At 44.6% G+C, this 13,155-nt stretch overlaps 1 protein-coding gene across 1 annotated transcript in view; it reads left to right on the top strand.

Moving 5' to 3' along the window:
- Manba (mannosidase beta) overlaps positions 1-13,155 on the top strand; it is a 95,351-nt gene that overhangs the window by 37,158 nt on the left and 45,038 nt on the right. The window contains exon 8 of the mRNA XM_012517473.2: positions 12,624-12,775. Within this exon, the coding sequence (XP_012372927.1) occupies positions 12,624-12,775 (152 nt within the window). The remainder of the gene's footprint in view (positions 1-12,623; positions 12,776-13,155) is intronic.

The following is a 13,155-nucleotide window of genomic DNA, read 5'->3' as shown; positions in this document are numbered from 1 at the left end:
ACTCATAAATGTCCTCCCAACCGAGAAGTAGACAGTGTATGAACCTTGGAAGTCCTTCCCCAGCCTCTCTAGTCACTCCCCCCCCCCACCGTTATCCTTGCATCTAGCACCGCTTTATTTTTGAAATTTCTATGCACAGACTCATGTCCATGGCATTTAGGTATGTTGTATGTAGTGGTGGTTTGTGTGTTTCCATTGCAGTGTAATATTTCATTGTCTGATAATTCTACTCATGATAGTGGACTATTTCCAGTTTGGCTTTTCCATGCAGTGCTGCTGTAACTATGATGGATACACCCTAGGATTCCAGCTGCTCTCACCAGCATCTCTGCAGGCAACAGAATTACTAGATAACGGGGCATGTGTGCGTTCAGCTGGGTAGACATGATTGGCTGCTTCCCCCGGCATCAGCTGGGCCTTATCCTTACACATCTGGTCACCAGCAGTGATCAGATGAGCCTATAGGCACTGTTCCCTCATCACCAGCTCCCCATCTTACCATTGTTTCTTGTTTTCTTTCTTTTTTTTTCTGGGTGGCTTTATTTTTATCCTGACTTTGTTTCATGCAGAACTATGCTGGAGATGAAAGTCAGGTCTTCAGATACACCAGACAAGTGTTCTACCACTGAGGTACATCTTCAGCCACAAAATATTCCTGTTTTAAAAATATCAAAATTGGGCCAGTGAGATAGCTCAGTGGTCTGAAGTGCCTGCTTAGACAAGCTTAGGCAAGCACAGGGACTGTGGTTCGATCCCAGGCACCATATGGCATGCCAGCCCCACCCCCAGGCTGGGCTGAGCTGGCCACAAAATAAATAAATAAATAAATAAATAAATAAATAAATAAATAAATAAATTGAAATCTATCTTACTTCTTTTCCACTGAGATTAGACAGAGGTATTGTATTTTTCTGTTTGTCATGTCATAAGACAGGAATACATTTGATGAAGACGAAGGCCTTGAGAATTGGTTGCAACCCCTGAGGTAGAGATGTGTGAATACTAGAAAAGGCAGTGCTGTGGAGACAGGAAGGGGTCAGCTGCATTTCTTCATGAATTTGGAGGAATATTTTGATGGCTTAATTTCTTTTCAGTGTTGAAAGTGCATGGCTTGAATGTTTGTCCCCCAGACTTTCCGTATTGGTTAATTAATCCCCAGTTACACATTGAAGCTATTTGGAGGTGGGGCCACAGGAAGATGATGGGGGTCACAGGGTCGTAGGGTGGGCCCCATGGTGGCATTACTGGTGTTAGAAGCAGAGCTGAGCTAGGGCTGCAGCTTAGTGGTTTTTGTAGCGCATGTGAGGTTCTGGGATTGGCTTCTACCTCTGAATAAAGAAGAGAAGCAGGGGAAGAAAGAAAGAGGAGTCCCAGTCTAGCACACTTCCTCTGTCTCCATTGTGCTATCTCAGGCCCTTAGTCACTTTCCTGTCCCTGGGGCACAGTGCTGACTCTAGAGCTTGCAGGAAGAGAGGTCTGTCTGAGCTCTCAGTTGCAGTGAGTTCAGTCCATGGTTGTGTGGCTTCAAGGTAGAACAGGGAGGCCTGAGAGATAGCTCAGCAGCATAGTGTCTGCCTGGCAAGCATGAGGTTGTGAGTTTGATTCCCAGCATAAAAAAAAAAAAGTAGAACAGTGAGGTGCAAGGGCTGTGAGCCAAGCAGCTCACACTGGGGCAAGTCAGGAGGCAGCCTGAGGAGGAACGGGTGAGGATGCGCTTTGGAAGTGCCATCCCAGTGACCCTCACCTTCCCCCCAGGCCATGCCTCCTCTCAGCGCAGCTGTCTCTGGACTCCTCAGTGGATAGACCTACTGTAAACATGGTGCACGGAGCCAGTCACCTCCCACAGCCAGCCTTCAACACACCAACCCTTTGAGGGACCTTTTAGATCTGAACCAGGCAATGAACTCAGCAGTTGGGGCCTCACAGGGCTCCACCAGTGCTCAACACAAATGTGTACTCCAGAAACCTGAGTTAAATGAGTTCTCCCTTTATCATAGCTTATTTTATAACTCTGTCAGATATTTTGTGTAGAAGGCAAACCATTTGCTAAAAGCAACAGAAGATAGTTAATGTGTCCCTAATGTCAGGATTCTATAATTAAATTATTAGAACAAAATAGATACAATAATGTAACTATATGTGTTTCACAGTCAGTTAGGATTTATATTTCACATGACTGACCTTGTCAGATACAAAAGTTACATGTTTTGTTATATAGGTCTTGCATTTTCTTGGTCTTAACCCTAGTCATCCAGTGGAAACGTAAAAACATGAGGTACAAAAAGTGAAGCCGTTTAATATGCTGAGCTGTAAAAAGCTCAAGTCATCAACTTCTGACATTGCCAGTCCTATGGATAACCCATTACTATTATGGACTACTGGACTATATTGGATTATTTTGTTGAATTCATGCACCTACCATGTTTGAATGGCAATGGAATACCCATCTCTGACAAAACTAAAAAAAAGGGGGATATAAATGAAAGAACATTTTTTTAGTGAAAAAATATATACATCTGTATGTACAAAATAGGATAGATATACAGCTACTTTTTCTTAGTTCAATGAGAAGAAAGATTTGTACTAAGTGTTTAGACAAGATACCATGTCTGCATCTTGTACTATGAATAACTACTACAAAGACAACAATATGCAATGTATTAATTATGTAACTGTCCTACTAACCTGTTTTGAAACTGTCTCATTGCTATTTATTTCTCAATTAAAAAAAAAAGGTTTCATATTTCACAGTTCCAAAGCTGAAAGAAGTAAAAGATTGCCCAAAGGTATTACAGTTAGAGAAACAATGTGGTTTTTTGAGACAGGGTCTCACTGTGTAGCCCAGGCTGGCCTCAAGGCAATTCTCCCGCTTCAGTCTCCTGGGTACTGGGATTATAAGCATATGCTACCATGCCTGGTGATTTCTCTTCCTGCTTCTCCTCATTTTCCCCTTCCTCTTTCTCCTCCTCTTCTTTCACGTTCTTTTCCTCCTTCTCTTCCTCTTTCTCCTCTTCCTTTTCATCCTTCTCTTCCTGCTCTCATCCTTTCCTTTCCCCCTTGCTCCTCTTCTTCCTCTTTCTCTTTTTTTGTCTCTGCATTCTCCTACCTCATCCCCCCCCCCCCCGCTTTCTGTCTGTACTGGGGATTGAACTGAGGACCTTGCACTTGCCAAGCAAGAGCTTATTCTACTGAGCTATTTCCCTGGCCTGACTCATCTTTCCAAGTGCTACTCCGGGCTCTCCAAACACTTTAAAGGCCCTTAGCTAGGCAGTGCAGAATTCAGCATAATCGAAGTGCTGCCATACTGAACATTTGCAGTAGTTGTGAAGTGTGTCTCCTTCCAAGGTAGCTTCTTAGACTTGTGAAAGCAGATCACAAAACCTGAGAAGTTTAAAACCAGAACTTGTTTTCTCGCACTTCTGAGGGCTGGAAGTTGTAATCGGGAGGAAGCCTTGCTTTCCCCTTCCTGCTTCCCATTGCTGGCGATCCGTGGCATCCCTTGGCTATAGGTGCGTCCATCCAGTCTCTGTCTCCACCGTCACGAGGTCTTCTCCTTTAAAGGACACCAGCCTGAGCCTGGTGTGATATGGGTTTGCCTAAGCTCATCTGCCAAGATCCTATTTCCAAATGATGTCACATTTCCAGTGTCCACATGGACATGAATTTTGGGGGTGCACATACCACACAGCACACCTCCTTCTTAGGGAAAGTGTAGATTCCCCTAATGGAGAGGGCTGTGAGGGCAGCATGCCCAGACACAGCAGAAAGTGGGTGTGTCACCCATAGCCACAGGTTAGTCTTTAAAAGAAATTCATTCTGTTTATTAGCAGGTGTAAATAATGCCAGCAGTTATAGAGTTATAGTTGCCTGCACACACATAAAGACCTCTCTCTCTTTTTTTTTAAAAAGACTTCTCTCATGTATCCTTTTTTTTTTTTTTTTTTTTTTTGAGACAGAGTCTCGAGATACAGCCCAGGCTGGCCTCAACATCATAGTGATCCTCCTGTCTCAGCTTCCCAGGTTCTGGGATTATAGGACTATGCTACCATACCCTGCTCGTGCAGTCATCTTGGGAGGAAATTGGTAATAGCTTGTTTCAGCTTTGAACATAGTTGGTGTCTCCAATCCTTGCTTAATTACATATTTTATACCTAAAATAGTTAGTGGCAAACAACATTTAGCAGTGTTTACAGATAGGAGGAAATGCATAGCATGCATTACTTTAACTCTTTCAGCCCCTGAGACCTCTTGGAGTTACATTTGTATTTAAAATTTAAGATGGGGCTCATGGGATATGTGCGATGTCACATGTAAAATTGTGTTTGGTTCCATGCATGCTTTCGTTTGTATGTGGAATAGTCTGCTAATTTAAAAAATCATTTTTATAGGGCCAGGGTTATAGCTCAGTGGCATATGTGCCTGCTTGGCAAGTGTAAGGTGCTGAGTTCAATCCCTGGAACCACCACCAAAAAAAAAAAAAAAAAATCTTCTGTATAATTGATATTTGCTTCTCTAAAATAGTTTAAAAGCTAAAGAAAGACCTGAACCCGGTGGCACATGCCTGTAATTCCAGCACTTGGGAGGTGAGGCAGGAGGATCACTGTGAGTTTGAGGTCAGCCTGGGCTACATAGAGAAACCGTGTCTCAAAATACCCCCCAAAAGGCCGGGGAGATGGTTCAGTGGAATAAGCACTTCCTGGCAAGTGCAAGGGCGTGAGTTTGAGCCCCGGTTCTGCCAAAAAAAAAATACCCCCCAAAAGTAAAAAACTAACATAAGAATTAAAGTAAAACTTGGGGTCAGTGGTGTGTTTTGCAGAAGTGAATATTCAGCAACAGATCTGGGACTGCTTGTGCATTACGCTGCAGCAGTTTTGAGCAGAGATCAAGGTGCCCACAGAAATGATGGGCTGCAGTGGGGAAGTCCCTGGCATTTCCTGGCCTCCAGAAGGCTCCTCCGAGCAACTGGCTCGTTGTTTCCTAGGGAACATTCCTGCTACGGTCCAAGATGGAAGGTGCAGTGTGTATATTCAGTACTCACTGGGGAGTTTCTGGAAAAGTCAGAGAAGCCAACTCACAGTTGATCTCTGCCACCTGGAAGTCGCTTTCTGATCCTTGTGATGTTTGTTCTTTTGGAAACATTGCATGTGTGGTGTTTTTAGAACTTTGGAAAATCCTATTCATTTTTATTTGAGGTCCTGGATGGGGAAAGCTGCAGAAAGGCTAGAAATTCCAGCCCAGACAAGATGGGATGTTCATTATGAAGCTGGCGCAGCAGTAACAAGGATTGGAAAGCCAGTCTCTGCTGTGGAGTCCAGGGCCCATATGATCAAGAGAAAATGGGCATGTGGTTGGCTTGGCGCATTCTTCTTTTTGCTGTGGGGTCTCTTTGGTATTGTCTTTTTCCATGCTGTCATTTTAGATGTGGTTAATCAATATGAAGATATTGCAAATAGTCCAAATAAATCTGTCTTGAAGGATGGATCACGAAATGCCAAACCTTAAAGCCTAGTGGGTGGTGTGTGCTTGGAATCCTAGCTCCTCAGGAGCCTGAAGCAGGAGGATAACAAGCTTAAGGATAGCCTGTCTTTGCATAAAATGTGGAGAGAAGTGTGGAGTAGCTCAGTAGTGGAGTGTGTGGTAGTGTTGCATCCAACAGGGAAGGAGGGAGGCTAGTGTTCCCCCCGGTGATCCTCTGCCTCTCTTCAGATCCTTGTCCTCATACCACTGAAGAATGAAGGAGTGGGCTTCTTAGCGGAAAGTGGGGGAATCAAGATTGCTATGGTGCAAAGCAGAAGTTCGTTTAAAGTGTGGCAAATACAGAGAAAGCAGAAAAACTATCTTAGCAGCAAAGTGGTTCTACCAGATAGGGGGCATCCAGCTCGGGGTGGCAGGGAGTATGGGATGCACCCCTATTTATAGGGGCAGTCTGTTTGTTGACTGGTGTGGGCTGAGCCATTTGGGGTCTTAGCCTTTGTTCCTGGGAAGGGGTCCAGGTCAGCGGACAGTGAATGAGAGTCACACTTTCATAAGGACACAGTGCAGGAAGCTTTCCCAAGTACGTGGTACAGGCTAAGCATGTGACGGTTTCACAGTGATCGTCATCTGTGCTTTAACCCCGGGGTTTAGTCTGCCTCTGCTCTGCCCCTCTGTGAGATCAAAATGAGCATAAAAGTCAATGTTTTGAATCAATTCAGAATATTGTGGTAGCAACAAAAATGCAACTAAAGACACTCAGGAAAGACTTCCAGAGCTGCTTTGAAAGTGGCAGGAAGGGTGGAATGAGTGTGTTTGAAGCAAAGGTTTTGAGGGGGGTTCCTGGCGATGTATCATCTACCATAATAAATATTTAAAGATTCACTTTTTTTTTTTTTAAATCCCATCACGTGCACTAGACGCACGTCTGGTTCTAGGACATTGGGTCACTGCTGCTGCTGTGCACGCCACTCTGTGAGATCGGCTCTCCCAGGCCTGTGTGACGAGCTGGGCTTGGGGACGCCCTGTGCCTGTTTTCTCATGGTTCTGCATATACAAGCACTTTCAGAGCAAAGAAAGATATCTGGTTCTTGCCGTGAAAGTTCACGGTTGTAGGTGTGAAATGGTTTCAGAAGGGATAGTGTTTAGGAATATACCAAGTGGCTTTTGTGGTTGAGAAAATTCCTCTTTTGAAAACTTGATACCAGCAGCCTCTTAAGTGTCCACTTACCAACAGCTGAGAAGTGTTGCTGGTTTGTGAATCGATGATTCATTGCATGGGAATCCGTTTGGTCCCCAGAGAAAGAAACCTGAGGCGCTGGCTAAGTGCTGGTCATGCACCCCCGAGGGCCTTTTGGTGGGGGCTCTGAAAGAACTCATTTGGCTCTTCTGTGCTTTTTAAATTAATCCACCTATTTTTAAAATGAATCTTTATGAAGCCGATAAAATATGGATCTAGGGAGGAGCGAATAGAACCTGTAATAACAATAAATTGGAAGTTAAACAATTTTAAATTCAAATTTCTCATGCATTTTTTATTTATTTGGTGTTTGTACTTTTTTCCTTTTTATTAATTTTATTGAGAATGTACTTTTTTCCTTGTCTTTAGATGGTACCTTGCTTTGCAGGGCTGCATGTGGATGCAAATATATCACTCATGGATGTTTAAATTTTAAAAAAATCATTATTTATTTATTTATTTGGTACAGAGTCTTGCTATACATCTTGGGCTCATAGTGATCCTCCTATCTCAGCCTCCCCAGCTCTGGGATTACATGTGTGAGCCACCATGCCTGGTTGTGGATTGAACCTGGGTCCTTGTGCTTGCCAGGCAGGTGCTTAGACAGCTGAGCTATCTCCCTGGTCACATGGGTGTTTTTTTAAAATAAAAAGCCCTTGAGAGTCCAGTGTTGTCCAAAGTGAAATACCTATCAATACCCCCAAGGGGCAGAGAAGACACCTGTCCAGAGGTCTGGGCAGCTGGGTATTACTGTCCCATAGAGAGGTGCTGGCCTGTGCTTAGGGTTTATTTTGACCCTGGTTGTGCAATTCTGTTGTAGGACTTGGGAGACAGGGAGAGATGTATCCTCACAAGAAAATTTGCAAAGAAAAGAGAAACATGTTAAAGGTGTTGTATTTCCAGTTAGCACTATTTACAGCCTTAATAAAGAGTTAGAAAAATAAATAAATAAAGAGTTAGGAACAATTGAATTCTGTTTTCTACATCAATGATCCTCAAATTTTTTTTTAGACTCAGAAGTAGTTAACACAGCAAAAGCACTGAGCACCGGAAGATACCTGTGTCTCTGTGGGCTGGGGGAACTGATATTTCCTATAGTAAATATTTGGGCTGTGAAATAAATGTTTGCATGTTCATTTAAATTCACCATAGTAATCTCATTATATTAGCATATTTGAATTGTTTTATGAAAAATAACAGTACAAAATGGAAAATTTGGTGTGGATAATGACACTGTTTTACACACGTGCAGTTCTTGCCAATGTTTTAAAACATGAGTATTCTAGGGCTGGCCAAATAGTTCAGTGGATTGAAGCAACTGCAAGCAGGCACAGGGTCAGGGGCTGGGGGTTTGATCCCTAGACCTGCTGATCTTTGGGCCTGCCATGCCGCCCCTGACCCGGGGGTACGCTGAGATGGCAATTGAGACTGGGCGTGGTAGTGTGCACTTATAATCCCAGCTCTTGGGAGGCTGTAAAAGGGTGGATCACTACGAGTCTGATTTAGTAGTGAGACCCTGAACACCCTGTAGACCCTTCCCTAAAAAAAAAAAAAAAAAAAAAAAAAAAAAGAAAAGATATTCTCATCTCCTTCTCAATCCAGTTTATACATTTGCTGTTTTGGTTGCAACATCAGAAGAAAACCTGAGTGACATAGACCCAGGGCTGGAGGAAGGAGGATCTTTGGTTACTACGGATGTAGCACGTGATGGTTTCATACAGGCGAGTGCTGTGTGCACTCTGCAGCTACTTCCCTGAGCTTTCCTCCTCGACCTTAGAGTAGATTGGTCTCACTTGTACTTTCCAGCGGACCCTTCATCAGCGTGTGATCCTGCAATGTAACACACTGGCTATCTGAGAAATGTTCGGTTCCTGAGTTATAAATCCTCCCGAAGTCAAATCCCTACACCCTGCAGTGCTGCGGCTCAGCCCTTTCATCTCAAAGGCCATCAAATCCAGGGTGCTCATTAGCTCTGGGGGTGCATGTGGGTCCACCTCTTAAATTTTACTGGACAGGTTGAGTGTCCTTATTGGCCACAGATGCTGCCATGTTCTCTGGAAGTGACAGGTTTGCTTCGTTCCCTTCTGAGCAAGCACCTGCCATAGATCCAACTCTGACAAGCCAGCGTTTGCGCATGCGTCTCCTGAGGAAAGGGAGTTCTTGCGTGACACACCTGCCCCAGTATTCTTCTGCGAGACTGCAGTGGCTGCTTCTCCCTGACAAGTTCCTGCATGTGCCCCGTGGCTGTCGAGCTCTGTCCTGGCACTTGGCCTCACTTGGCCTCACAGAGCTTGGGCGCTGCCTGGAGCTTTGACACAGTGCAGCCATCCCTGCTCTACGGGGCTTCCTTGAACACAGCACATCCTGGTTCCTGCAGGGCCTTTGGTTGGGCTCATTCCTCTCAGGGGAGCCGCAGGCTCAGCTGCTGAGTTCTGTGAGTGCTCCAACACCTCTTAAGTTTCAGTATAAAACTTCTCCAAAAAATGTGCTTTGATGGTTTCTGACTTCAGGAGCAGAGCAGTACTGGACAACAGGAAGGCCTTCAGGGCTGGGCTTATTGGCAAGGCAGACGTGTTTTTGCAGGGCAGATCCTTCAGGGCTGGGCAGCGCCCACTGCAAGCACAGGGGCTGGCCTTCTACCCTTCACCTGTGGGTGGACAGGCATCTGCACCTGTTGTTTTGCTGGTTTGAAAAATGTGTTAAGTAATGGTTGGCTTTTAGCTTCTTACGTTGTTTGAACTGCTTGATTTCCTCTTCTTTGATCTGTGCACTGTCAGTCTCAGAATGACACCAGTGTCAGCTGTGCCACATATTGTTCCCCTTCAGAAAACACAGTAATATTTATTTTGTTTATTTATTGTGGTGTTGGGGATTGTCTCAGTTATTAATCTCTCACTGCTAGGACAAATACCCAACACCCAAAATGAAGGAAGGAAAGGTTTATTTAATAAGCTCACAGTTACTGGAGGTTTCAGTCCACACTCAGCTGGCTCCATGACAAAGCAGCACATGGCAGAGAGCAGCAGTTCATGGTGGAACAGCAACAATGTCAATAGCAATGTCAACAATGGCCACACAGAGAGCAATGACTGCAGAAAGAGCCTGTCTCTCTGTCCCTCTTCTATTGCATGGCTCTCTTCCCCAGGCTGGGGGAAGTACACACACCCATAATCCCAGCAGTACTAAGACCCATAATCCCAGCCTTGGATCACCCATAATCCCAGTGGATCATGAGTTAATCACAAACTCTAGATGTCCCCTCTCCATGACTGCATGAGGCTTTGGGGTGACAATTAGGCACAAACCATAACAGGGATTGAACCCAAGGCCTTTATACAAACCCATATTTCCAGCCCCCTTCCCTTTTTTATGTATTTTGTACAGGGTCTCACCACTTTGTAGTGATCCTCCTGTTTTCAGTGTTTCTATCGCTGGGATTACAAGGGTGCATCACCACGCCCAGTCTTCCAGCCCTTCTTGATTTTGAGACACAGCCTTGCTAAGTCACTAAACTCACTGTGGCATGAACTTGGAATCTGTCTCAGCCTCCCAGAATGCTGGTATTATAGGCATGTAGCAGCATTCCTGTGAATTATTAACTTCTAGAAGGCTGAGGGAAAGATAGCTTTCATTGTCATTGTATTTCTTACGTATAATTTACCTGGTTTCTTTGGAGTAGATTCTTTCCTTCTACGAGTCACAAGATTCTGTAACGTGTTTCTTTTTTTCCAGCATTTTTAGATGTAGTCAGTATAATTTTAGGTTGAGAGTTTATCTTCTAATTGCATTTTAACAATTTATCTTTAAATTAAGAAAAAGTGCTTTACAAGTAAAATTTCTTTTTGAATGAGGTAAACTAGTACCAAACTCTAAAAATGAGTTTTGCTAAAAATTCAATTTTCAGATATTGCTGTGAAGGGGCAGCACCCTGTCTTTTTATGCACCTGAATGGGGTGCAGGGAGCCGGGATGTGAGGTAGGAATGTGTGGGGTCACAGGCATCAACACTTGGAGAGCGCAGCGTCAGGGCTAGGAACAACCAAACCCATGTCTTGCAGAGCATCTTTTCTTTTTTAAAATTGTCTTTATTACCAGCCCGTGATTGCAGTGCGTGGGTGCGGCACTCCCGTGCAGCGTTGGCACAGGTACACTGCTCATCTTCTCTCCTTTTCTTCGCCCCTTCCCTCCAGCTCTTGGTCCCCTTCCTGAGGAAGATCTGTCTCTGTTTCCTATTGTCTCTCTTGTATTTTGCTCTTTAGTGATGATTTGTTTTTCCCATATAAGAAAAAGCACAGGATATTTAACCCTGTGTGTGATTCATTTCACTTCACATTGTGGCTTTAAGGTGCATACAGTTTCCTACAGATGACCACGTGTATTCTTCTTTATGGCAGAGTAGTGCTCCACGGCAGGTAAACATCACATTTTATTTACTCATTCATCTGTCAATGAGCAGAGCACTATTTTCCATCCTAAACGTCCACCTCAAATGAGCACACAGCTTTTAGGGGCTGAGGATGACTTACACATCCATAGTTTCTGGAAAATCCCAGTGGAAAGAGAGACAGAGAGAAACAGAGAGATAGAGATAGAGACAGACAGAGAGAGGGGATGGGAGAGGAGAGAGGAGGAAGGAGAATGGAGGGAGGGAGCAGTAGGTTCTGAGGTGCTTGGTCCCCAAGGCCCTCAGGGGCCACACTCAGAACTGTAGCATGAGCATTACAGCTCTGGATACCATGGAGGCTTCCTGTCCGCAAACGTGCGTGGTGAACTCGGGTCCGCACCTGACCCCAGCTGTCTGTCTCCTCATGACCTTGTATTGGCACCATTAGTCCTGGACGGGGTGGTGAGAAAGGGAGGAATGTGGCACCTTCGTGATGCAGGGCAGATGGTGACTCACGCGTGGACTTTGCATGGACTGCTCAGGTGGCAGCATGCCACTTGGACTCAGGGCAAGGCCTCCAGAGGACACAGCTGTGCCACGGTCGTCTTGGGGTCTTGCTGCTGTGTTGCCTGTGGTACACCTGGCTCAGTGTGGGGACAGAGTTGCAGCCTCCTTGACAGCTGGGACAGGGCGGCCCTGCACGTCTGACCTTAGTGCAGGTGGTATATCATGGATGTGTGCAGTCAGGGTTCCAGGCTCTGTGCAGCAGGGTTGGTGTGAGCGCTGGCATTCAGTTATCCATGGATCAAGGCAGTCGCAGAGCTCCATAGTGTACAGATTGGATGTTGCTACCCTATGAAGCCTGTGCTGTTTCTTTGACTCTTAGGCCCACATTTTTGCATGTTTTAATAATACTGAAATGAGGAGGTGTTTTTCAGTGGAAGGTGCATTAGTTCAACTGATGGCTTTTTCTTTTTAATGTTCACAGGGTCTCACCACACAAAGTGGATTTATAGTGATCCTCCTGTTTTCAGCCTCCCAAGTACTAGGATTACAGGAGTGTGCTACCACACCTAGTCTCAGTTGCTGTCTCAGCGTGTCCCAGGTGTGGGGCTGGCACAGCACACTGGGGATTGAACCCCGGTCCCTGCCTGCCCAAGCAAGCGCTTTAGTCTGCTGGGCTATCTGGCTGGCCCTTGCTGGCTTTTTCTGTTTGTGAAAATAAATTTTCAATTTTGAAATGTTACCTTTGCCTTTGCTTCTTTTTCTCCTGTAACTAACAATGCCTATTTCATGGGGAAGATAACAATGTCTTTTACCTTTAATGTTTTCCATATTTTCTTTTAGAAGAGAAGTAACAGGCTATATGTATTTTCTGAAATTTGCACTTTTACATGATTTGCTTTATAGCAAATAGGAACATTAACATTAATGTTCCACTGATTAAATTGCTTAAAAAGCAGGCCTTCTTTTAAAATGTGTTTTGCTGATGTTTTTGATATTCAGTGTTGGATTCTGTTTGCAACAGGTTTATTTCCGGACAGTGGAGCTTGTAGAAGAGCCAATAGATGGGTCTCCAGGTCTGAGCTTCTACTTTAGAATCAATGGCTTCCCCATCTTCCTGAAAGGCTCCAACTGGATCCCAGCAGACGCCTTCCAGGAGAGGGTGACCCCCGATGTGTAAGCTGCTGGCTCTCCTTTCTTGTTCCCCATTTACAACAGCCCCACCAAGCTGAACAGAACTCATTCTTGCCTGCTTTCGAAGGAACTGAGAGGGAGCAGGGGATTCTAGGCTGACAGCAGCTTCAGGATGAACATTTTGTAGCCAGAAATTCCATTTTCTGGGTTACGGTCTTATTGCCGGTCTGCTCAAGATACCAGAAAACTCTTACATATTTACTCCGGAGAAATAAGATAATGATAAAGTGATACTGTGGATTGTTAGGCCTAAGAAGAAAAAAGATTATTAAATCCAACCTTTTCCCCAGAGTACCTTGAATGTGTTTTTAAATATTTTATTTTTTAAGATACATTTGCAATGCATATTGATTACATTCTTC

This window comes from Octodon degus, unplaced genomic scaffold (genome assembly GCF_000260255.1).
Source record: "Octodon degus isolate 3935 unplaced genomic scaffold, OctDeg1.0 scaffold00183, whole genome shotgun sequence".
Classification (NCBI taxonomy): Eukaryota; Metazoa; Chordata; class Mammalia; order Rodentia; family Octodontidae; genus Octodon; species Octodon degus.
Note: the sequence above shows the minus strand (reverse complement) of the source record. Positions and strands in the feature narration are given on the sequence as shown.